Raw genomic sequence first — 25,405 nt, 5'->3', positions numbered from 1 at the left:
ACCGTGTTGACCAGGATGGTCTCGATCTCTTGACCTCGTGATCCACCCGCCTTGGCCTCCCAAAGTGCTGGGATTACAGGCTTGAGCCACCGCGCCCGGCCTCTGTTTTTTTTTTTGAGACGAAGTCTTGCTCTGTTGCCAGGCTGGAGTGCAGTGGGGATCTCAGCTCACTGCAACTTCCAACTCCCTGGTTCAAGTGATTCTCCTGCCTTGGCCTCCTGAGTAGCTGGGATTACAGGCATGTGCCACCACACCTGGCTAATATTGTATTTTCAGTAGAGACGGGGTTTCTACATGTTGGTCAGGCTGGTCTTGAACTCCCGACCTCAGGTGACCCACCTATCTCGGCCTCCCAAAGTGATGAGATTACAGGTGTGAGCCACTGCACCTGGCTGGTTCTTACCCTTTCTATCCTGATCCGTTTTATACTTTTTTTTCCCTGTTCAGGTTTTAACCTTGGACAATTATTACAAGTCAAAAGAAATTATCTAGACAGTGGTATTAAGGGCCGTTTTATCTTTTTACGTAAAAAACTAATCAACTAAACTAGTAATAAAACTATAAAAGACTAAAAGTAAAAACTAAAAAAAAAACATATTGTCTAAATATTAAAAGCATTTCCGTTTCACTTTGTTCTGAAACTATATACACATATATATGCTCAGGGGCCAAGTGATGGGAAGTTTTGTGTTTTGGCAGGGTTAGGACTTTCACCCCTTCCCTCCCCAATTTTACATATGTAAGACAAAAAAACTCAAAGAAAAATGGAGAATTACTTTTAGCCTAGTGCAAATTAAGAAAAAAAAAAGAAAAAGAAAAGAAAAGAAAATGGAGATTTAGAATTATGCACATTAGGGGTTCATGAAAATGCCTATGATGCAAACGTTTGGAAACTGAGGTATCTTAACCGCATGAATGTTTCATAAAACGTAATCTGGAGGGTCTGTTTTAAACCAGTGCCCTCCTGGCCGAAGGTGAGGGCTCACTCAGCCTCTTTCAGTCAAGGTTTCTTAGCCTCTCCCCTGGCCAGCTCTGAAGCCCAGACACCAGAGGGGAAATGGATTTCAGACTTGGGGGTATCCTGAGAAAGAGCAAGAAAAATAGTGGTCTTCCTTTTGTTGGTCTTCTTCTTCCAGTATATGCCCAAGTTTAAAGAACGAGAGAAAGGGGAGAGACATGAAGATGCAGGAGAACCGGCACTCAAGAGGGCAGGCTGGGTGTGGGGCACACCTGCAATCCTAGCAATTCACCAGGCTGAGGAAGGAGGAGCCCGTGAGCCCAGGAGTTCGAGAGCAGCCTGGGAAACACAGTGAGACCTCATCTCTACTAAAAAATATATATATACATATGTGCATGTGTGTATACATATATGTGTGTGTACGCGTATGTGTGTGTGTGTGTGTGTGTGTGTGTGTGTGTGTGTATGGAATATGGCCAGACATGGTGGCTCATTCCTGTAACCTCAGCGCTTTGGGAAGCTGAAGCAGGCGAATCACCTGAGGTCAGGAGTTCGGGACAAGCCTGGCCAACATAGTGAAACCCCATCTCTACTAAAAATACAAAAATTAGCCGGGTGTGGTGGCATGTGCCTGTAGTCCCAGCTACTTGGGAGACTGCAGCAGGAAAATTGCTTGAACCCGGGAGGTGCAGGTTGCAGTGAGCTGATACACCACTGCACTCTAGCCTGGGAGATAGTGAGATCCTGTTTCAAAAAAAAAATAAAAGAAAAAAAAATTAAAAATTAGCCAGGTGTGGTGGAATGCACCTGTAGTCCTAGCTATTTGGGAGGCTGAGATGGACGGATCCCTTGAACCCAGGAGATGGAGGCTGCAGTGAGCTGTGATTGCGCCACTGCACTCCAGCCTGGGTGACGGAGCAAGATCCTGTGTCAAAAAAAAAAAAGAAAGAGACTCGAGAGAGCAGCTCCCTTTTGGTTGGGAGACGGGGAAGTAACAGAGGGAGATTTTTCAGGCTTGGAAGGACAAAAACACAGTGATGAGGGGAGCTGGTGATGGGAGGAGCCAGGACCAGGAGAGGGCGTGGGGTCCAGGGCAGGGGCTGCCTGGAGGCCTTCTGCAGACAACAGGGATAGTGGGGTGCAGATCCACCCAGATCAGGGCTCCCAGCCCCAGAATCTGCCTCTTGAGGCTCCAGGTTGGTCAGGCCACTGCCCAGCCTCCCCAAGGCCGAGAGGTATCCCCTCCGTTTCATACTTTGGAGGCATGAAGCTGGTATGGTGACCCCAGTGAGTCATGCTCCTGAGAAGGGGTCTGAGCATCATGGAGTCTGGGTCCCTAATCTCACAGGTAAGCGGGGTCAGAGATGGGATTGGCCCCAAATCTCCAGCTGGTGGCCACGCCCTTTCCACCACTCATCACTGCCTGCCATGTGCTTCTGTGATCAAAGGCCTCAGCAGTGCCTCATCAGCACACGCAGGGCAGGCCACAGTCATCCCAACGTAGCATTAAGTGTTTATTTGCTCGTGGGGTGGGAGGTTACTGAGTTTGAAGTACTTCACAACAGGAACTCAAGAAAGTGCCAGATCTCCAGAGGGTAAGGCCCCAGTACATCATCGCGACGTGGGCCTGAGGACCCGCACGGAGGATGCTCCTCACAGCCACATGCAGTCCTCCCATTCTACTGCCGGCTCAGGACCGCCAGCCCCGCTCCCATGAGATGCTGGTCACGACTGTGCCTTTTAGCTGATGCTGGGTGTAGCAGAGCAATTGCATCCTGATGACTACAGTGGCTATGACTCACGGCTGGGTTATGACATGGCTGGGCGGGGAGGGAGGGAGGGAAAAGGAGCTTGCCAGGACAAAGGCTCTGAGCAATGGCATTACTTACTCGAACAGCACCACTGCAAAAGACTGCACCAGGCGGTAGAAGGTTGCCTCGGAGACACACTTGGAGTTGCAGCGCTGTCCAGAAAGAGGCCAGACACATCAGTGAGGTTCCAGGTGACACAGGCCTCACTCAGCGACGCTGCAGGCTTTCCACTCTGAGCGTTTCTAAATGCAGCTGGGATGGGGGCCCAGGATGACCGCTGCCTCTGCACTATAGAACCCGGCCCTCCTGCCAGGCTCGGGCAGAGTGCAGCCACCTGCACCCAACCAGCCCTGGGCAGGGCACACCCAAGTGTTCCCCTCGGTGTCCTTCTCAGATTTTTCAAAGTAGGACCTTCATATACATCCACACACGGAAAGGTACGAGGGACAAAACCCCACAAAGACAATGCTGGCTATTTCCAGACTGTGGTTTTGTGGGTAACTAACTTCTCTTTGCTTATCTGTATTTTCTATTTTCTAATTTTTCCATGAAAAGTAAATAATTTCTGATAAAATTCTTAAAAACTAAGAACTTAGGTCACTCAGGAAAAAAGAAGAACCTACTGGATATTTACAAAATTTAATTCTTTCCTAAACTTCATTAATATACTGTTCTTCACATGGCTGTCATGGTCTTGAATTTTTTCATATTTCTTTTTAACAAAAACCCAGTATTGTGGGTTAATAAAAATATGCATGCACGTAACTCACATGCTTGCCTTTAACAAATGAGCTTTTCTGGAATTTCATGAAGTTGGAAGCCCAGTTTCTTACTCTTTCCCTTAAAGTTTGATGTCCAAATGAGCCATTTCCTGTTTCTCCCTATTCTTTTTTAATTTTCAGAGACGGCGGAAGGAGAGGGTGACTCACTATACTGCCCCAGGCTGGTCTCGAACTCCTGGGCTCAAGCGAGCCTCCGGCCTCAGCCTCCCAAATTACTGGAATTACAGGCATCAGCCACCGTGCCCAAACTGTTTCTGACTATTCTAAATACTCCTTTTGAGAACATTTTTGGGTAAGTTTAACTTTTTTTTCTGTTGGGTCATTTCCCTGGACCCTTTTCTCCAGAGCGTCATTATAGGATAAGGTGAAATTTGTTACACATCAAGGTTCTTCACAATTTGTTCTGTTAAGATTCTTCCTGAAGAGTAAACGCCCATCCTCCGCATCACCTCTCCCTTACCTGGGCACTCACGTAACGAGCAAACCACTCCCGGCCTTTTCCATCTTCACTGCTACAGTACTCTCCAAACTTGGCTTTCTCCTCCTGGTCCAAGTCCTCTCTTAAAAAAAAAAGAACAGAGGAGGGGAAAAAAATAAAACCCTTTTCAATCCCCTGGAGCCACAGTGGAAGAGAAGGAGAAAGAACTAACAAAGTACTGCTCTCCAGCCACACAATGGCACCTGACTCCTGACTCAGCCTCAGGGCAGTGCCATGAGGAAACAGTATTATTGTTATTTCAAAGGTGAGGAGCTGGCTTGGAGAATGATATGCCAGGCTGAGAGTGGAGAACCAGAGTTCCATCCAGGCTTCCTGGTTCCAAAGCCCATGTCCTTGCCCCTGCACTTCCTGACCCCTGCCTAGGGGTCTGAGCCTGGATAAGGGCATGAACCCTAACAGGTCTTGGTTCTCCAGCTTTCTGACTTCCCACTAGTTTTTGATGATGAAGTCAGCATGGAACTGGCCCCTGAATCTAAGACTCCCTGAATTTTCTCTGTCTCAGCATACTGATGCCAAGGTCTGATGCCATGAAGAAAACCATCTCCCACTGATCAGCAGGGTGCTCACTCATCCTTCTGCATTTCCAGAGCAAGGCTGTTCACGGCTGGGACCATCCCCTGCTGTGTGTGTGAGGGATGGAGACTGGGGACCTCTGCCCCGGTGTCACCACCACTAGGATAAATAACATACCCACGGATCTCAGGCCACTTCTCCTCACCTTGGTAAGGGGCCAATACTCTTCCCCAAATTTAAAGACTCAAACATGAAGCAGAAGCCTGAAGATCGCTTGGCTTATGCAATCTTCATTCATTCAGGGTTTTGTAGGAAACATCTTGGTTCTCATCTACTCCAAATACCAACATCATATAAATGGGTATCTGCAGGCTTTTGCAGTAATTTCTGGAATGCCTGTGAAGATGCATCTGACTCAGGTGTCCGCATTCCGTATTGCTGACAGGCTACTGCAAATGCAGACTGCCTTTCCTGGCAAATGAGCAAACTTCTGGGCATTCTCCCTTTTCATTAACTAGGGTGTGCTCAGAGAAAGTGCCCTCATCTCAGTGCTGGTCAAACTAAACAAGTAGGAAGCAACATCTGCTCTCTAAAATGCATTCAAATCAAACATCAATGCATTCTTATTTTGTTGATTTTTTTTTTTTTTTTTGAGACGGAGTCTTGCTCTGTCTTGCCTAGGCTAGAATACAGTGGCAGAATCTCTGCTCAATGCAACTTCTCCCTCCCAGGATCAAGCGATTCTCCTGCTTCAGCCTCCCAAGTAGTTGGGATTACAGGCGCCCACTACCACGACTGGCTAGTTTTTGTGTTTTTAGTAGCCACGTGCTTTCATCATGTTGGCCAGGCTGGTCTCAAACTCCTGACCTTAGGTGATCTGCCCGCCTCTCAAAGTGCTTGGATTACAAGTGTGAACCATCGTGCCCAGCCCATAAATGCATTTTTAGATAGTCAGGTATTTGGATTGTCATACAATGGTTCCCTTTTCTAACCACATAGAAAACTGAGGCTGGTCTCCACCAAATGGAAAGCATGCAGGAAAAGGGAGGAGTCAACCCTCGCCAGTATCCATATGAGGGACTTCAACCACAGTGGGAAACAATGGACTATGCATAGTCAAGAAGCATAATTCCCCCCCTCGTTTTTTTTTTTTTGAGACAGGGTCTCCGTTTGCCACCCACACTGGAGTGCAGTGATATGATCACGGCTCACTGTAGCCTGTGCCTTCCTGTCTCAAGTGATCCTCCCACCTCTGCCTCCTGAGTAGCTGGGACTACGGGTACATGCCACCACGCCCTGCTAATTTTTATGTTTTTTAGGGTTTTTTTTTTGGTAGAGAAGGGGTTTCACTATTTTCCCAGGCTGGTCTCAAACTCCCGGGTTCAAGTGGTCTGCCCGCCTCAGCCTCCCAAAGTGTTGGGAATACAGATATAAGCCACCGCGCCTGGCCACAAATTCTAATTGCTTTAATTAGACTGGAAAACCTTCCCTTGGCCAGTGCCTCTCAGACACTGATGTGTGTATGAACCGTCTAATGACCTTGTGAAAGGCACATTCTCACTCGGTGGGGCCTGGCAGGGCCCAAGACTCTGCATTTCCAACAAGCTCCCGGGAGATGCCAATACCGCTGGCCCACACCGAGCAGAGCAGCAAGTCCATTTGTATCTAGTGTACTGCTGTGAATGGTGGGAGACCCACAGGCACATGGGAAACACATGGCTCCGGCGTTGGTATGCGTCCTCCTTCCCGTCGCTGAGATGTGAAGAGGCAGCACAGCGGGGAGGAAAGGTCAGGTCTATTCACAGCTTCCTGCTTCTCAGTGGACGCCGCAGCCTCAGACTGTCCCTTCCTGCTGCTCCAGTTGTCAGTACTATTTTACCCTCAAGAACCACAAAAGAAAGGCCATCCAGAGGTGCAAGGAAGGGCCCTAGGCAAACAGCGGCTTCAGAATCAGCTGCTGGCCAGTGTGGTGGCTCACCCCTGCCATCCTAGCACTGTGGGGGGTTGGGGCAGGAGGACTGCTTAAGGCCATGAGTTTGAGGCTGTGATGAACTATGACTGCACCACTGCACTCAAGCCTGAGTGACAGAGTGAGACGCTGTAAAAAAAAAAAAAAAAAAAAAATTAGCTGGGCATGGTGGCATGTACCTCTAGTCCCAGTTCCTCGGGAGGCTGTGATGGGAAGACTGCTTGACCCCAGGAGGCGGAGGCTGCAGTGAGCCATGATTGTGTCACTGCACTCCAGCCTGGGTGACAGAGCAAGACCCTGTCTCTAAAAAAAAGAATCTGCTGATTATGAGCACATGAGTATGGGCAACCACAGCTTTATTATCTTATGTTACCCCTATATTTAATTTCAGTGAATAACTACAACCTTTTAGCCAACTATAGCTCTGACACGGAGTGGCTAACCTACAAATGCTCAGGTGCAGAGCGAGTGCCCCTTGTGTTTACCCATGAAGAGCTGAGACGCGTGTGGCGGAGTGATCAGAGCAACGAGTAAGAAGGAAGAAGTGCTGACTGCCACAGAGACAACCCCTTCCAAAGCCTCACTTAAGAATGCATGGAACAAATTCGGGAACAACATGCATTAGAAAATAACAGAACTGCCCCAGGTGTGGTGGCTCACGCCTGTAATCCTAACACTTTAGGAGGCCGAGGCTGGCGGATCATATGAGGCCAGGAGTTCGAGACCAGCCTGGCCAACAGGGTGAAACCCTAACTCTACTAAAAATACAAAGATTAGCTGGGTATGGTGGCAGATGGCTGTAATCCCAGCTACTTGGGAGGCTGAGACACGAGAATCGCTTTAACCTGGGAGGTAGAGCTTACACTAAGCTGAGATTGCACCACTGCACTCCAGCCTGGGTGACAGAGCCAGACTCTGACTCAAAAAAAAAAAAGAAAGAAAAGAAAAAAATAAGACAAACAAACAGAAAACAATGGAGCTCATAGGGATGACGGGAACCTGTGAGCTGGGCACTGTGGAGCCCGTCCCGCCAGGGGTTCCCTGCACGGCTGCCCTTCCAAATCACCTGGGAGCCGCACGTACTTTGATGCTGGGCCTCACTCTAGAGAACTGATGTAACTGGTCTGGAGTGAAGTCCAGACTCAGGTATTCTTTAAACGTTCCCCACGTGGCTCTGCGTGCAGCCTGGGGTGGAGTGAGGCCCCTGCAGTGGTCATCCCTGGCTGATGAGGAAATGGAAGCTCTCGTCCCAGATGGCACCCTGCGGAGAGGCAGAGCCAAGGGCAGGAGGCGGGTCCCCTTGGGCCCTGTGGCCATGCCAGGCTGTCTTGTCCACATAGGCCCCTTACCCTCCAGAGAAGATCTTCTCCACGTAGCCACGCATGAAGTCCCTGAGTGCCAGGGTCTCTTCATCCTGGGTAGATTCGGTGCTCTGGTTGGAGGAGAAGGACTCGTTGGAGGAGGAGCGGCGGTCCTGGTCCCAGGACGGATGTGAGGGCGACTCGCCCATGTCATTTTCACTGTCCGCAGACTCAGTGGTCTCGCTCTCCGACGCGCCGTCCCCCAGGGAGCCATCCTTGTCCTGCAACGCAGGGGGTGGTGTCTCCAGGGAAGAAGAGGTGGGTGCCTCAGGCTCAAAGTCGATTAGGGAGCCCACGGGGACCTCCGGGGCCTCCATGGATGCAGGAGCTGCTGGGGAGGATGCCTGGAGGGGAGCCCAGCAGACTGGTGTCCCAGCTGCGTTAGCAGGAGTCTACCCAGCTCACAAGCCGCCGGTAACTGCGGGCCACCAAGAATGAGTCCTTCGCAGCAGCTCACCTGGGCCTACGGCATCTGGAATGGAAACACAGACACGGACGTTAGTGCCGATCCTCGATCACACACTCCCCTAAAGAGAGGAATCTCTGCTCTTCCAAAATCTGGGGTGCCAGCATCTTCCTGCTGTCCACTTTACTGTTCAACACCTGCTACGTGGTAGGCCCTTAATAAATAAGTTAAATAAATGAACCAAAAAACATGGACAGTCAGGATTTCTCCCAGCTCTGCAAACAGACTGTCAAGGCACTGCGTCTGCTGGCCTCTGCTCTGCTCCAGCCCCACGACTGAGCCCATCACCAGGACAGAAAAGGCCCATCCTGGGCTGGAAATGGAGGATCACCAGGGACGATCCACCTGCCTGCTCGCTGTCACTGAAATCGGTGGCTGTGGAAGAACCTACCTGCTGAGCAACAGACACCTCACCTCCTGGGATCCGACCTCCTCCTTCCTGGGCTCTGTTCTCATACAGACCATTCCCAAACTGTCAGAGATATATCCCCTCTCAGAATCCTTCTCAAAAGCTCTGATGGTTGCTAAGCATGACATTTGTCATCTGGGCCTGTCCCCTCTCCCAGCACTGTAGCCGCCCTGGATGATGACACACCCCGTGGCTTCTCAGGCTGGGCAGCCCTCTCCTTCTCCATTCCCCTCCTCTTTTGTCCGCCATTCCCACATGGAGTTCTATTCATCGCTCCAGGCTCTGCCAAGGCCACATCTTCTGAGAAGCTCCACTCTGCTCCTATTCAAAATGAATGACTGATTCCTCTGCAGACTCCAGCGGTTTATTCAGCCTCGTTTATCATTCTGCTTGCTTTACTGACAGACACCAGTATCTCTGTTTACCCGTAAAGCACATGCCCCTCCAGGGACATGAGGCCCTGGCACTGCTGTGGCCATGCTCTGTCCGGTGAGGACTCCTGACACGTAAGTGTGTGTTGCATGCTTGCTGAACAAAGCAACAGACCCGATCGTGAACATGCTCACTGGTTGGAGGAGGTGGCTACGTCAGTCAAAGGGTGGCAGAGCTGGGATTCGAATCTTCGATTCTAACCCAGGTCTCCTGGCTGCTGGTTCAGGAGGTACGAGGAAACCTTCCTTGCCAGTACAGAGGCAGACAGCTAAGGCAGAAGGGGACGCCCTCTTGACAGCCCCCTCAGAGAAGAGCACACCTCTAACATCAGCCCTGTCTCTGTTAGACCCCAAGTATCTAGGACAATGCTTGCCAGTGAGGTAGCTGTGAAACTGCTGAACTGAACGCATCTTCAGAGGACAATTCAATAGCAGAATGGCCTGTTCTGCCTCTTAAGAGCTTAATGCTCACCGATCAATTACGGATTCCTCCAAATTCCCCAGCCTGGGGTATTTTTAAATACCCAGAGTCAGAAGGAGAAAAGGCTGGCTGCAGGTCACCAGAGTGGTGAAGGGCATTTCAGGGGTGCCCCGCACAGCAAGCCTTGGTCCGGAAGAGAAGCACGACCTCAGCTCAGAAGACCTTTCCAGCTCAGGACAGCATCAAGCGCCCCGATGAGCCCAGACGGCAGTGGTCACAGCTCAGGGGGCTGGTTGGGGTCTCCCCGTGCCATCTGCATCCCTGGCCATGGTCCCTAACTCTCTGGTGGGTCTCCTGGCTGAGGCATCAAGGTTGGATCAGAGACCCAAGGCCCTTCCACAAGCACATTGTCACTAGCCAAAGAACAGAAAGCTGCACCCACGGTAACATGCCTGGCATGAAAAACGAAAAACCACACACTAGGAAAACGTTTACAGTAAATGTGAGAGGACAATGGAGTCAGTGGTATCTGCATTACAAATTCACACAACTCTAAGAAATCTACACTCTAACGGCTATGCAAACCACTCAAGTAGGCCAGGCAGGCAAGAGGAAATACACCTACGGGCCAGGCGCGGTGGCTCTCACTGTCATCCCAGCACCTTGGGAGGCTGAGGCCGGTGGATCACCTGAGGTCAGGAGATCAAGACCACCTTGGGGACATGGTGAAATCCCGTCTCTACTAAAAATACAAAAATTAGCCAGGCTAATTAGACCCCCTGAGAGCGCTGAGGGCTGGCTCAGGGAGGTCGGGGAGGCAGACCTCTAAGCTGAGACAGAAAGACGGAGAACCAGCATTGAAAAGACCTGAAGGTGACCCGGGCAGAGGGAACATGAAGTACACAGGCCCTAAGGTAACCGCTTTACAAAGTTCAAGAACCGAGGAGTCCGGGGAGCCACTGCTCATGGGAGAAGAGGCCACAGTGGTCTGTATTCTGGAAGGGGTTTCCTCACCTCCTGCTGCAAGCCCCTTTGCCCCACTTCCCCCACCGCTTCCTCTTACCCCACAGCCTCCAGCGGTAGAAGGAACTCACGAGATTACCTGGTGTGGCTGCTCCGCCACGTCCCCATGGAGCTGTGCTCACACTGATTTCCCTAGCATCCGGGAAAAACCAGAGCTGTGGCTTCTCTAGCAGGTTGGCCTTGGGCAATCAGACAAGGGCTCCCTGCAGGGAGAAGGTGGAACTTTCTGTAAGTCTGCCCCTTGCCATCAACCTCAAGACACTCCTCTCTTTTAGTGTCCCCAAGAGCCCCAAATGTGCTTCTCCTCTCACCCAGAGTCTGCAAAACCTCAGGCAACACACAACATACACAGCATCACACCATCACATGAGGTGGTGCGCGCCTGCAATCCAAGCTGCTCAGGAGGCTGAGGCAGGAGAATCAGTTGAACTCAGGAGGCGGAGGTTGCAGTGAGCCGAGATCATGCCACTGCGCTCCAGCCTGGGCGACAGAGAGAGACTCTGTCTCAAAAAAATAAAAAAATAAATGTAGTAAAATGACAAATAAAGGTTAAAAAGTTGATGCAGTAGTGATGAGTATATGATGCAATAGGAAAACGTCCACTTTCTAGTGAAGTGAACAGAATATTCTGCAGTTAACCAATGTTTACCGAACGCTGCTGCTTGCCATCCCTGTTCTGGGTGCTAGGAATTCTGAAGTGAGAGAAATTGAGTTTTACTCTAATTACAATCATGTATACATATGCAAAAGCAATGCGAAAGAATGTAGAAGTGTCTGCTGGTGCGGGCATGGGGTGATTTTCTCTTTCATTTTGTTCGTTATCCTGACGATGCGTGGCAAACACTCACAGTTCAGAGGCCAAAAGGAAACAGGTCACAGAATCTGGAAGCCGTTCAAGTGGTAGCAGGGCCGTGTCTCTGCCTACACACAGTAGGTTCAAGATCAACCTGGGGCTGGCACAGTGGCTCACGCCAGTAATCCCAGCATTTTGGGAGGCTGAGGCAGGTGAATCACCTGAGGTCAGGAGTTCAAGACCAGCCTGGCCAACAAGGCAAAAGCTTGTTTCTACTAAAAATGCAAAAATGAGCCAGGAGTGGTGGCAGGTACCTGTAATCCCAGCTACTCGGGAGCCTGAGGCAGAAGAGTCTCTTGAACTGAGGAGGTGGAGGCTGCAGTGAACTGAGATCACATCATTGCACTACAGGCTGGGCAACAAAGCGAGACTCCGTCTCAAAATAAATAAATAAATAAATCAGGCTGGATGATTGTGGCTATTTCTGATCCAGCCTCAGGCACTCTCGGGCTGGTCAGATGCTCTCACAAGTCACCCTCTCCCAGAAGCCCTGAGAGCTTAGTGCCAACCTCCTCCATGGGCTCAGCATAGAGATGACATCACAGGAGAGGCACAAAGTGAGAAGAAGCCGATGGGAAGCAGGAGGGCCGGTCCTGCGTGCTGAACAGTGACAGTTTGCACCACCCCGTCCCCAGACCCCTCAGCTCTGGGATCTCAGCCATCACAGCAGTGACTGTGTATATGGACATGGCGGGAGAAGAAACCCCACCCTCTTCCTTTAGGAAGGAAAGGTCATCATGGGCCTCCAGGCAGGACAAGTGATGGCCACTGTCACACAGCAGGGTCATAGTCTCGGGTGCCTGCCTGCCTGGGCCAGCTGGCGAAAACAGAGGGGGTGGTCCAGCAAGGGGCCCACACTACCCCTGCTCAGAGCCAGCCCAGTGCTGCTATTTGGGAATGCAGACCTAAGAGCATCAGATCTTCCACAGGTTTCTAAGGGATGCTGAAATCTCATTATGTGAAATCCTCCCATTTTTCAATACAGGTAACTAATTTAAATTTATTTCAAAACACTTTGAGGGTCAAAAAACCCATCTGTGGATTGCACCCCAGCCCAACTGCTTTGGTCTACATGCAAGGAGGTACAGAAGCCCACCTCAGGTCCCCAGACTCTGAGATACGGCGTTTTCGGCCACAGAGGACCCTGCGTCACTGGCGATATGAACATGCTGGCCGCGGGCCTGAAGCACTGCAGAGCCCCCTGAGGTTAGTTACACTTTGCAATTGGTGTGGTAGCCCCCATGATGGAGGTTTCCCCAATCAAGTTAGGCTAAAATTCTAAGTCAACTCGTACCTTTCAAAGCCCTTTTGAGATTTTACAAACATCCATTCATTCTGCAAAGGTGCACTGAGCATCTACTATGCATCAGTTACTGTGCAAGGGGCTAGAAATAAAGCTATGAGTGAGACCTTATGGGGCGTGTGTGTGTGTGTGTGTGTACCAGGGGCAGGGTCGGGGGTGGGAGAGACAGTCAACAGAATAAAAAACAAAACAAGAGCTTCTGCAGCACTAAGTGCTACAGAGATGATCTCAAAGTGACGGCCCTGAGGGGGCTGAGAAGTGGCTTCTTTGGACGGGGAGGTCGGGGAGGCAGACCTCTAAGCTGAGACAGAAAGACGGAGAACCAGCATTAAGAAGACCTGAAGGTGACCCGGGCAGAGAGAACATATAGCACACAGGCCCTAAGGTAACCGCTTTAGAAAGTTCAAGATCCGAGGAGTCCGGGGAGCCACTGCTCATGGGAGAAGAGGCCACAGTGGTCTGTATTCTGGAGGGGGTTTCCTCACCTCCTGCTGCAAGCCCCTTTGCCCCACTTCCCCCACCGCTTCCTCTCACCCCACAGCCTCCAGCGGTAGAAGGAACTCACGAGATTGCCTGGTGTGGCTGCTCCGCCACGTCCCCATGGAGCTGTGCTCACACTGATTTCCCCAGCATCCCGGAAAAACCAGAGCTGTGGCTTCTCTAGCAGGTTGGCCTTGGGCAATCAGACAAGGGCTCCCTGGGGAAAGAATCTGGAACTTTCTGTAAGTCTGCCCCTTGCCATCAACCTCAAGACACTCCTCTCTTTTAGTGTCCCCAAGAGCCCCAAATGTGCTTCTCCTCTCACCCAGAGTCTGCCAAACCTCAGGCAACACACAACATACACAGCATCACACACAGATGCACCTGGACTGTCGCCCCTGCTAAAGCTGCGGTAAGGCAAGGTGGGGAGAGGCCAGGCAGAGTCGGGGCGAGGAACCCGAACACAGGCCAGCTGGAGAACCAGTGCTCCTGACCCCATGTCATTCTCACGTTTTACAGCACCATCTCAGATGCTTGAGGAGGCATTTCTAGGTGTGGAACTGTGGGCCAAAGGGGGTGCACATTATTAAGGCTTGTGATCGGTATTGCCAAATTACCTTGCCAACATTCTGTCTGTGGCAATATATACTTGGTGAGCTTTTACCTGAGACTTTTATTATTATTATTATTATTTTTTTTTTTTGAGAGGGAGTCTCGCTCTGTCACCTAGGCTGGAGTGCAGTGGTGTGATCTTGGCTCACTGCAACCTCCGCCTCCCAGGTTCAGCCGATTCTCCCACCTCAACCTCCCAAGCAGCTGGGAGTACAGGCTCCTGCCACCATGCCCGGCTAATTTTTGTGTTTTTAGTAGAGATAGGGGTTTCACCACATTGGCCAGGTTGCTCTCAAACTCTTGACCTCAGGTGACCTACCTGCCTCAGCCTTCCAAAATGCTAAGATTAAAGGCACGAGCCACTGCACCCAGCTTTTTTCTTTCTTTTCTTTTCTTTTTTTTTTTTTTTTTGAGATAGGTTCATACTCTGTTGCCCAGGCTGGAGTACAGTGGTGCAATTTCAGCTCACTACAGACTTGACCTCCCAGGCTCAAGTGATCCTCCTGTCTCAGCCTCCTGAGTAGCTGGGACTATAGGCATGCCCTACCATGCCTGGCCAACTTATTATTATGCATTTATTTTTGTAAAGATGAGGTCTCACCGTGTTGCCCAGGTTTATCTCAAACTCCGGGGCCCAAGCAATCCTTCCAATGTGCTGGGATTACAGGCATGAGCCACCTGCCTGGCCTAAACCTTCGTTTCAACTGTAAGATGGAAACATCACTTAACTCCAGCCTTGGAGCTGGGTCTCTGTGTTTTGCTCCAGCTGTCCATGCAGGGTGCTGTGCAGGAAGGGCAGGTGCACTGTGGAGGGGGGCACTGGAACCCGAGACACCACTCGTGTCTCTGAGGGAGGCCTCAACTTCCCTCCTCCCCACCCCTCTGATTAAGGTACCTGGTTTGCTGACTCCCTGGTGGCCCAAACAAGGAAAAACTTGCCACTTTGTCCTTGAGTCTCAGCTCCATCACAAATCAACCTAAGAAAGCCAGACAGGGTGGCTCATGCCTGTAATCCCAGAACTTTGACAGGCTGAGGTGGGAGGATCGCCTGAGTTCAGGAGTTTGAGATGAGCCTGGACAACATAATGAAACCCCGTCTCTACTAAAAATATAAAGATTAGCCAGGCATGGTGGTAGGCGCCTGTAATCCCAGCTACTCGGGAGGCTGAGGCAGGAGAATCACTTGAGCCCAGGAAGCAGAGGTTGCAGTGGGCCAAGATAGCACCAATGCACTCCAGCCTTGGCAAAAGAGTAAGACTCTGTCTCAAAAAACAAAACAAAACAAAAAAAAAATCAAAATGGGAAATCATTTGAATCTGTACCCTAGTTTCCTCTTTGAAAAATGTGAGGCCAGAGTTGGTGGCTCATGCCTGTAATCCCAGCACTTTGGGAGGCCAAGGCAGGTGGATCACGAAGTGAGGAGTTCAAGACCAGCCTGGCCAAGATGGTGAAACCCCGTCTCTAGTAATAACACAAAAATGAGCCGGGTGTGGTGGCGTGCACCTGTAGTCCCAGCTACTCAGGATGCTGAGGCACAGAGCTGCCTGAACCCAGAAGGTGGAGGAGGCGGTGAGCCGAGATCACGCCACTGCTCTCCAGTCCAGAGGACAGAGCGAGACTCTGTCTCAAAAATAAACAAATAAATAAAATTAAAATGTGAATGTGAACTGCTCTTTTCCATAAGCCGTAGGATTATCACAGGAAGTGGGGCATTATATGAAGGAGTTTAGAAGAAACAAGTTAGGGAAACGTATTATAGTCCTCCCGGCTCGAGGGGCAAAGCTGAAGATCTCCCCAGCTGTGCTCACGAGACCTCACGAGACCGCTCAGAGGAGAAATCAACGATCCTGGTATCAGAGTAGTTCATGCCTTTCAAGGAGCAAAACTATACAAAACATTGCATTCTGAAAAACTTCACACTGCCGGGGCAGCACTGTTGCTTTCACTCCCAGTTTGGAGATGAGAAATGTGGGGCTGGAGGGGAGGGGTGTATGCGGGGACCACCTCCAAGCAGACCCTGTGTGTGACGGCACCTCAGGCATCGTGCTCAGCCTTGGCCACCCAACTCTTTCTGGAGCCACCTTAGCTGGATATTGCCTCCTATGACTAGAGGAGACAGCCTGGCTCAGGGGGAACCCCAAATCCTCACTGCACGAGGCACAGCTCAAGGGGCTGGGGATGCTTTTAAACTAGGGTTGTGGTTCCCAACTTGGCACCAGGGTACCCGCAGAACACCTAGACAACCTACAGAGGTACCACAGGACAGGTGAGTTTTTCGAGAGAAACACGGCAATACTGGATACCTGCAAGAGAGCTCATTATTAGCTGGAAGCAGTTCACTTCTACCATGAGGTCATGCATATATGTCTTTTGAAGACACCCTATCTGAGCCAGAGAGAGATTTTTGGCTGCTTGGGTCTACTAAGTAACAGGTGGTCTAATAGTTGGTCCAACAGTCCCTGTCAAGTCACAGGAAATGTCACTGTGTCCTTTGAGATGTCAATGTGTTTGGGTTGCTGTTTAGACACAGATTCATGCTCAGTTGATATGGATCTAGAGCAATTATGAGACAGTGGAATCAGCCAAATTCACTACTGCAGCTGGGCAATGGATTTAGTTGAGTTTCCTGGCAGCCAAAGCAAAAAAGAAAAGCATCCTGGGTCAAAATATTCTCTTGATTCTGAAAAATTCATCTGCAGAGTACTTTTTTCCAGATACTGAATTCAGACACGCATTTGTCAGGAAGGTCCTCATATGCAATGACACTGATTAGCCACCGCACCTGGCTAATTTTATGTTTTTAGTATAGATGGGGTTTTACTATGTTGGCCAGGCTGGTCTCAAACTTCTGACCTCAGGTGTTCTGCTCGCCTTGGGCTCCGAAAGTGTTGGTATTACAGGTGTGAGCCACCACGCCCAGTCAAAACAGGCATTTTTAAAAATGACTCAAAACATCTGAAGGCATACATGAAATCAATTCAGTACAGGTATTTGTCTTGCTGGACCTCGCTGCTAGGTGAAGAGACGAGCTCCCTGATCCATGAGACATGACAGCGAACATGCCTGTGAGGGTGCCTCTCCCTCTACTGCCAGATGTCTCAAAAGGGCTCTGACAAGTGTTGGACCACAGACCATTCACGCTTGAATTCTCTGAAGAGGACTCAAAGTGCCAACGTTCTGATTTGATGACCAAAATAGCATGCATGTGCTGTAGTCACCAGCGAGGGAGAATTGTCATTCTGCCATGAACATAAGAGCCTGGCTTTATTCCCTCAGACACAGACAGCAGCAGCATCTCAGCCACCTGTAGGGGCTCCTCCTGTGGGGAGCACTGCCCAGTGAAGACAAAAATGTCAGGGTCACCAATGAGGAGGGTGGGGGGACAGCACCAGCCCACACCAAGCCGTGTGCAGACACGCCAGGTCCTACACAGAATGGCCTACTCAAACGTGCTGTCTTGAGAGGCAGCCTCAGCACCATTGGAAAGTGAAAAAAAAAAAAAAAAGAGAAGAAGAAAAAGAAAGAGGCAGCCTCTCCAACAGACATCCTCTGAACCAGGCACTGGCGCATGGGCTACGCTCTAGCTGACTGTTCCTCTTCATGACCCAGGATTGAAGAACTCAGGAGGATACTCCAACACAGGTTTCCTGGGAGTCAGGAGTCTCGTCTGATTTCTTCACTGCCAGGCCCATAAGAGATGCTCAGTCAATGTTCTTAGTTGAAAACTCACAGTGCAGCAAAGGTGAGCTCCACCCAAAGGGGCTGCATTTGAACTACTCCTTCCTCCACGCCTGCCTTAGTTTGCAAGGTCAGCTGCTCAGTCCAGCCACTGGGGTCCCAATCACACCCCACACTTCTTCCTGTTACCCTGTACACTCAGTGATGGGAGAGAAGCAGTTTAAGGAAGACTGTCAGGAAAATGCCCTGCTGCTGATTTATTTTGTAATTAAAAGAAGAAAAAACTACAGGACCATTTACTGATCTTTTGATCAATAAAATGCATAAGCCTGGACTCCATTCTTCCAAGCTGCATGAAAGTATACACAGCATAATTCCTGACCACAGTGGGTTTACAAAGTAACTAGGAGACAAAGAAAAATGCATTCAACAATTCAACTGATTCAAGGCAAACATGCTTTCTGCGGAGGGCTATGTATAGGACACTGCAAACAAGAGCAACTTACAGACTCAATCTTCAGACACTGTACGCCCAGTCGGAAGAATAAGATGAGTTTCTCGGCTAGGCGCAGTGGCTCTTGCCTGTAATCCTAGCACTTTGGGAGGCTGAGGTGGGAGGATCACTTGAAGCCAGGAGTTCATGACCAGTGTGGGCAACAAAGAGAGATCTTGTCTCTACAAATACTTAGAAAATAATTAGCCGAGCGTGCACATATAGTCCCAGCTACCCGAGAGGCTGAGGCATGAGGACCCCTTGACCCCAGAAGTTCAAGGCTACAGTGAGCTGTGAGTGCGCCACTGCATTCCAACCCAGGCAACAGAGTGAGACCTTGCCTCAAAAAAAAAAAAAAAAAAGACAGACAAGTATCTAAACAAGCAGGCAACGGGGCAGAGGGGCCAGTACCGTAACCAGTGAACAAAGGGCTGTCGGCGAGGGCGCTCGGAGGAGAGCCAGAGCACACCAAATGGCAAGGAGATTCTCCGGGAAGAGCTGGGCAACTGTGTCTTGGAAGGATAGGTGGGTTTTAAGTGGAGCCGGGAAGGGAGGCTTTCCTGGAGAGAGAGTCACATGGAGAAAGTCAGCCATTTCCCACGGGGTGAGCTGTGAAGCCACGCTGGCTCCCTCTGGCTGCTGTTCTGCGTGACGGAATGAGCTATCGCTACAGGGTGGCACAATGGGGAACTTACTGGCCGGCTGGTCCTGACCTAACTTCCAGGGCATTGGAAAGACTTCTTACGGCAGTGTTGACAGGGGGCCTCAGGAAGGCGGGCTTTTCTAATACCGCACTGATTAGAAACAGCAAACAGTGGGAGGCTTAGGAAGGCATGGGGCCCGGCCGCAGTTGAGGACCCATGTTCGGGATCCTGGGTCCCCACCGCAGACTCTCATGCCGTTCATCGGAACCAACTGCCAGCTAGCCTGAGTTCAGGGTGTCTGCTGGGACATGCTTGTCACATGGACAGGAGAAACTGCTGTGGCTTCCAGGAAGGCCTGGGCTGAACCAGAGGCACAAGCCAAGCACAAAACCATTTGGAGTGCAGTGAAGGGCTGAGCTGCAGCACTGGCAAGGCCAGGAGGGGGACTCGGGGAGAGACGGGAGGGAAAGAAACGGCACAGACTGCCCCGCAGCGCCACGCAAGCACCAGCTCAGAGGTCTGGGTGGGCCTGAGAGCCCACGCTTGCTGGGAGGCTGGCTCCCAGCACTTGGCTGTGGCACTGATGAATTACAACTCACAGCCTCTACAGAGGAACTCTGTGAATCACGATTTCTCATCTCTGAGAAAACCAAGATAACAGGCTGGGGGAGAGGTGAGAACAAGGGCAAACGTAAACCTCATTTCAAAAGGAGAAGGTGGTGGATTCTGTGCAACAGATGAAGTAAGATATCCCTGTCAGGTAAGTATCTAGAAAGAGGTCACCAGCACGACGCTCTGCAAGCACCAAGAAGGGGAAGTGGTGACGGCTGAGGTCAGGAGCTGGTGCCAGACTGAGCCCTGCAGTTGTTTGTGTGTGTCTGTTATAGACTCAAAGATCAAGAGAGCTCGTCCTGTCCTGTAGAATAAAGAATAGTACACCAGGTTTCAGCAAGGGACCGACAGAAAAACATGGCCTGAACAAAGTGTAATTAGATGGATTTAGAAACGTTGTATTTCATTATCCTGAAATGCATCTTATTTTCTTTTGTACTCTAAGATATCTGAAATCATATGTGTCTTATCACTGCTCCAAACCAGCCCATCACGTACACTCCTTTTCTATTTTTAAGCAATCAAAACACACACACACACACACACACACACACACACACACACACACACACAGGCTGGGGACAGTGGCTCATGCCTGTAATCCCAGCACGTTGAGAGGCCGAGGCAGGAGGCTCAGTTCAGTCTAGGAGTTTGAGACCAGCCTGGGCACAGAGTGACACTCTGCGTCTACAAAAAAATAAACAAAATTAGCTGGGTGTGGTGGCACATGCCCGTAGTCCCAGCTACTGAGGAGGTGGAGGTGGGAGGATTGCTTGAGCCCAGGAGTCAGAGGTTGCAGTGAACCGAGATTGCACCACTGCATCCCAGCCTTTGTAACGGAGCAAGACCCCGACTCAAAGATAAAATAAAATCCAAAAAGTGCATACATCATAATGATGCTGCTCAATGAACCCTCACAAAGTGAATATGCCCATGCAACCACCATCCTCGCCAAGACGGAGAACACTGCCCTCCCCTTTAGGCCTCCCCAAAGGTAAATGGATGGCACGGTCTGGGAAGGGCACACTGCTGGTGACAGGATGACACTGTATAGGAACATGGATTTCGGCCGGGTGTGGTGGCTCATGCCTGTAATCCCAGCACTCTGCGAGGCTGACAAGAGTGGATCATTTGAGGTTAAGAGTTCGAGACCACCTTGGCCAACATGGTGAGACCCTGTCTCTACTAAAAATACAAAAATTAGCCAGGCATAGTGGCGTGCACCTGTAGTCCCAGCTAGTCAGGAGGCTGAGGTAAGAGAAGTACTTGAACCCGGAAGGTGGAGGTTGCAGTGAGCCAAGACTGCGGCCATTGCACTCCAGCCTGGGCAATAAAACGAGACTCCATCTCAACAAAAAAAAGAAAGCAGCATGGATTTCAATGGCACTGAGATAACTTCAGAGATATGGGCCTCTGAATGTGAAGAAGCTTTTGAAGTATTTTAAACAATTTATTTTGCTTATATTTTCTTCTTTATTATGGACCAAGGTGATACATGATAATAAATCTATATCTAAGTGATTCTAAATGACATTCTTTCAATAAGGATAGAATAAAAATTCTAAGTGACAAGAAAACGTAATAGTTTAAATGGCAGTGTTTAATCTTTATTTTTAAGACAGTGTCTCACTCTGTCACCTAGGATGGAGTGCAGTGGCACAATCATAGCTCATTGCCATCTCCACCTCCTGGGCTCAAGTGATCCTCCCACCTTAGCCTGCTGAGTAGCTAGGACTGTAAGCATGTGCCTCTACACCCAGCTGATTAAAAAAATTTTTTTTGTAGTGACAAGGTCTCACTATATTGCCTAGGCTGGTTCTAAACTCCTGGACTCAAGTAACCATTCTTAGTAATGTATAGAATGAAGATGAATCTTAGAATTGATGAGTTGTTAAGTTTGATAAAACATGATAGCTGAGTTGCCTTATCCAGAGAGTCAACTTGGAAGGATGTCTCTATCCCTAACGGGGCAAACCCTGGTCCAGACCTATTCTCTCACATGCTTATTAATTATTCAGATATGAATGCAAATAACATGTTGATAGAGAATGTGGGGAACATAAAACCAAGAGATATAGTTAACTTACAGAATGACACAATCGAGACCCAGAAAAATTTTGGCAGACTGCAGCAATGTGCTGGGTCTAAAAGATGCTTCTGGCTAGGAAATTCATTCATTCACTAGGCATTTGCTGAGTGCCTTCCGTGTACCAGGCAGGATGTAGAAACAACATGGTATCTGCCCCCCAATAACTCATAAATGATTAGTGAGTTTGTCTAAAAATTTGATTCAGGTTGGGCGTGGTGGCTCATGCCTGTAATCCCAGCACTTAGGGAGGCTGAGGTGGGCAGACGACCTGAGGTCAGGAGTTTGAGACAGACTGACCAACATGGTAAAACCCCGTTTCTACTAAAAGCTACAAAAATTAGCTGGGCGTGGTGATGGGCACCTGTAATTCCGACTACTAGGGAGGCTAAGGCAAGAGAATCACTTGAACCCAGGAGGCGGAAGTTGCGGTGAGCCGAGACCGCGCCATTGTACTCCAGCCTGGGTAACAAGAGAGAAACTCCGTCTCAAAAAAAAAAAAAAAAACTGATGAAAGGGAAAAGGCAAGAGCTACCAAGAATCCAAGAGCATCCAAAGAAATCCCAAACAAACCCTGCCAGTATTGTTAGGGAGTCTAATAATTGTATCACACAAGCAATTTGAGAAGGTTGAACTTTACCATGGGGGTAACATAGGAGACAAGACGGTGATAATTTTTTTTTTTTTTTTTTAAAGACAGAGTCTTGCTCTGTCGCCAGGCTGGAGTGCAGTGGGTGATCTTGGCTCACTGCAACCTCTGCCTCCTGAGTTCAAGTGATTCTCCTGCCTCAGCCTCCTGAGTAGCTGGGATTACACATGTGCACCACCAAGCCCGGCTGATTTTTGTATTTTCAGTAGAGATGGGGTTTCACCATGTTGGCCAGGATGGTCTCCAACTCCTGACCTCGTGATCCAACCACCTCAGCCTCCCACAGTGCTGGGATTACAGGCATAAGCCACCATACCTTGCCAGGACGGTGGTCTTTAAACGTGTGAGAGTCACTGTGTAACGAGGAAGTAGATGGTATGATTCTATGTGGCTCAGAGCGGGAGCTGAGTCTTCCAGTGGAGTTCCAGCAAGGCGGCAGCCACCACCAACCGGAACCGTCCTCTGGAGGCTCCTTCTGGGGGAAATGGGGAGGGGAATGAGGATGTCTGCTTGTTAACAGGTTATTAACAGGGAGAGGCCATTGGACCTCTAGGGTTTCTTGCCATTTCCCTCTGAGATAACGTTTTACAAAGCTTAATGCGGTTCGTCTCCACTAAAACTGTCATAACGGTTATATCCAAAGATAGGTCCTATTTTATGACCTCCGGGAAGAGAAAAACAATAAATTTGGTTGACAGTTCATAGGAAAAAGAGATAAGGGGCCATCTGCTGGTTCCCCAACCCAATGGGAGAATAAAACGTGTTAAGTTCTCCACAAAGATGACCTCACAAAACTATGGCTTCAACTGAGTTCTTTTTCTTCCTTTTTTAAAAGACAGGGTCTCACTCTGTCTCCCAGGCTGGAGTGCAGTGGTACAATCATAGCTCAATGTTAACCTCAAATTCCTGGACTCAAGTGATCCTCCCACCTCAGCCTCCCAAGTAGTTGCACCTGGCTAATTTTTTAACAATTTTTTTTTGTAGAGATGGGGTCTTACTATGTTACCTAGGCTGGTCTCAAACACCTGGGCTCAAGTGATCCTGCCACCTTGGCCTCCTGAAGTGCTGAGATTACAGGCATGAACTACTGCACCTGACCCACTGGGTCCATTTGTAAACCCTTGTGAAGGGCAGGCTCTGTGCTAAGTGCTGGGGACACGGCTGGCAGTGCAGGGGACACACTGCCCATGGCACGGAGCACACAGTCTACTGCTACTGCCTTCCCTGACTCAGCAATGGTGCACAAGGCTCCAAAACAAACCCTCCTCTACCACACTGCTGAGAAACAAGGGGGTGAGTCAGCCCCCAGTGGATCAGGGAGGGAGGAAAACAAATTCCGTGGTTATAAATCAACAGCTCAGCCGGGGGCAGCAGCTAACGCCTGTAATCCCAGCACTTTGGGAAGCCGAGGCAGGAGGCTCACCTGAGGTCAGGAGTTTGAGACCAGCCTGGCCAACATGGTGAAACCCCGTCTCTACCAAAAATACAAAAATTGGCTGGGTGCAGTGGCTCACGCCTCTAATCCCAGCACTCTAGGAGGCCAAGGCAGGCAAATCATGAGGTCAGGAGTTCGAGACCAGCTTGGCCAGCATGGTGAAACCCCATCTCTACCGAAAATACAAAAGTCAGCCGGACGTGGTGGCCTGTGCCTGTAGTCCCAGCTACTCCAGAGACTGAGGCAGGAGAATTGCTTGGACCTGGGAGGCGGAGGTTGCAGTAAGCTGAGATCGCGCCACTGCACTTCAGCCTGGCAGAGTGAGATTCCATTTCAAAAAAAAACAATAAAAATAAAAATCAGTCAACCAATCAACAACTCCTCCAGAGTAGGAGTCTTTGAAATTTCTTGTTTCTTCAAAAGTTGTTCTAAGTCCCAACTCAAGTCACCTCACACAAGCACCTAGATGTATACTTTGCACTTTAGTCATTGTTTAATTGGTCCTAAGTAATTCCTGAGTTGAGGGTTCGGCCCTCGAGTTTCAGGCACTGAGACTGATGGGTTTCAGCACAGGCTGATGGATTGTTTACCATCAGCTATCACCATTGAATGAGTTGGTCCCACTACAACCCAGTGTTAGGACCCATCTCAACGCACTCCCTCTCTGGGTCACCAGCTGCACTTCCTTCACCAAAGGAACCAATGGCCAACTCTGGGATAGCTGAATTCAATTCGAATAGAGACTAACCTGGCTTTCCATTCTTTCCCGTAATTTGGCAAAATAAACGAATATTGCCCCAACCCCTTGGCATGAAAACGGTGGCACTAAATTACTGGATAGGGAGAGGCTCCCTAGAATATGCAGGACTCAGGCTTTAAGAATGTAAATGAGGCAGGGCGCAGGAGTTCAAGACCAGCCTGGCCAACATGGTGAAACCGCGTCTCTACTACAAATACAAAAAATTAGCCAGGCGTGGCAGCAGGCGCCTGTAATCCCAGCTACTCAGGAGGCTGAAGAAGGAGAATCACTTGAACCCAGGAGACACAGGTTGCAGTGAGCCAAGATCATGCCACTGCACTCCAGCCTGAGCAAGACTTCATCTCAAGAAAAAAATATAAAAAGGAATGTAAATGAGGCCATTCTGGCACTGCTATAAAGAAATCCCATCACTTGGTAATTTATAAAGAAAAAGGTTTTAATTGGCTCCACAGGCTGTGCAGGAAGCACGATGTTGGCATCTGCCTGGCTTCTGGGGATAAATTTATGAACACAGTGGAAGGCAAAGAGGGAGCAGCCAGGTCTTACATGGCAGGAGCTGGAGCAAGGGCGAGAATGAGGGGAGATGCCATGCACTTTTAAACAAGCAGATCTCATGAGAACTCACTCACAATCTCTAGGACAGTGGCAAGGGGGATGGTGCTAAACCATTCATGAGAAATTTGCCCCTATGATCCAATCGCCTCTCACCTCCAACACTGGCAATTACAATTCGACTTGAGATTTGGGGGGGACGCAGATCCAAACCGTATCAGAACCCAAGGTAGCTGAGGGGGGGAAGGGAACCAACCGCCATTCTCTTTGGGCTTGGTGGTTGGCTCCCACTGGGCCCATGAAGGGCCAAAGCTAAGAGCTGTGCGCCAAGGACACCTGCGCCTCTGTGGGAGGAAAGACTGGGCAAATTCTCCTGGATCCAGGGATGGCCTGGTGGGCCACAGTGAGCTCTCTGCTCAAGAGCCACTAGAGGCCGGGCGTGGTGGCTCAAGCCTGTAATCCCAGCACTTTGGGAGGCCGAGGCGGGTGGATCACAAGGTCAAGAGATCGAGACCATCCTGGTCAACATGGTGAAACCCCGTCTCTACTAAAAATACAAAACATTCGCTGGGCATGGTGGCACGTGCCTGTAATCCCAGCTACTC

The 25,405-nt window shown here is 49.8% G+C and overlaps 1 protein-coding gene across 3 annotated transcripts in view; it reads right to left on the bottom strand.

Moving 5' to 3' along the window:
* Positions 1-25,405, bottom strand: part of KIAA0513 (KIAA0513 ortholog) — a 60,457-nt gene that overhangs the window by 15,004 nt on the left and 20,048 nt on the right. For all 3 annotated transcript variants that reach the window (XM_017543644.2, XM_017543643.2, XM_017543645.2), the window contains exons 2-4: positions 7,882-8,365; positions 4,012-4,111; positions 2,848-2,921 (exon numbers count right to left, since the gene is read on the bottom strand). In XM_017543644.2, the coding sequence (XP_017399133.1) occupies positions 2,848-2,921; positions 4,012-4,111; positions 7,882-8,210 (503 nt within the window). In that variant the 5' untranslated portion in view covers positions 8,211-8,365. The remainder of the gene's footprint in view (positions 1-2,847; positions 2,922-4,011; positions 4,112-7,881; positions 8,366-25,405) is intronic.

This window comes from Cebus imitator, unplaced genomic scaffold, assembly GCF_001604975.1.
Source record: "Cebus imitator isolate Cc_AM_T3 unplaced genomic scaffold, Cebus_imitator-1.0 Scaffold159, whole genome shotgun sequence".
NCBI lineage: Eukaryota > Metazoa > Chordata > Mammalia > Primates > Cebidae > Cebus > Cebus imitator.
This window is presented reverse-complemented; position numbering and strand designations above follow the sequence as displayed.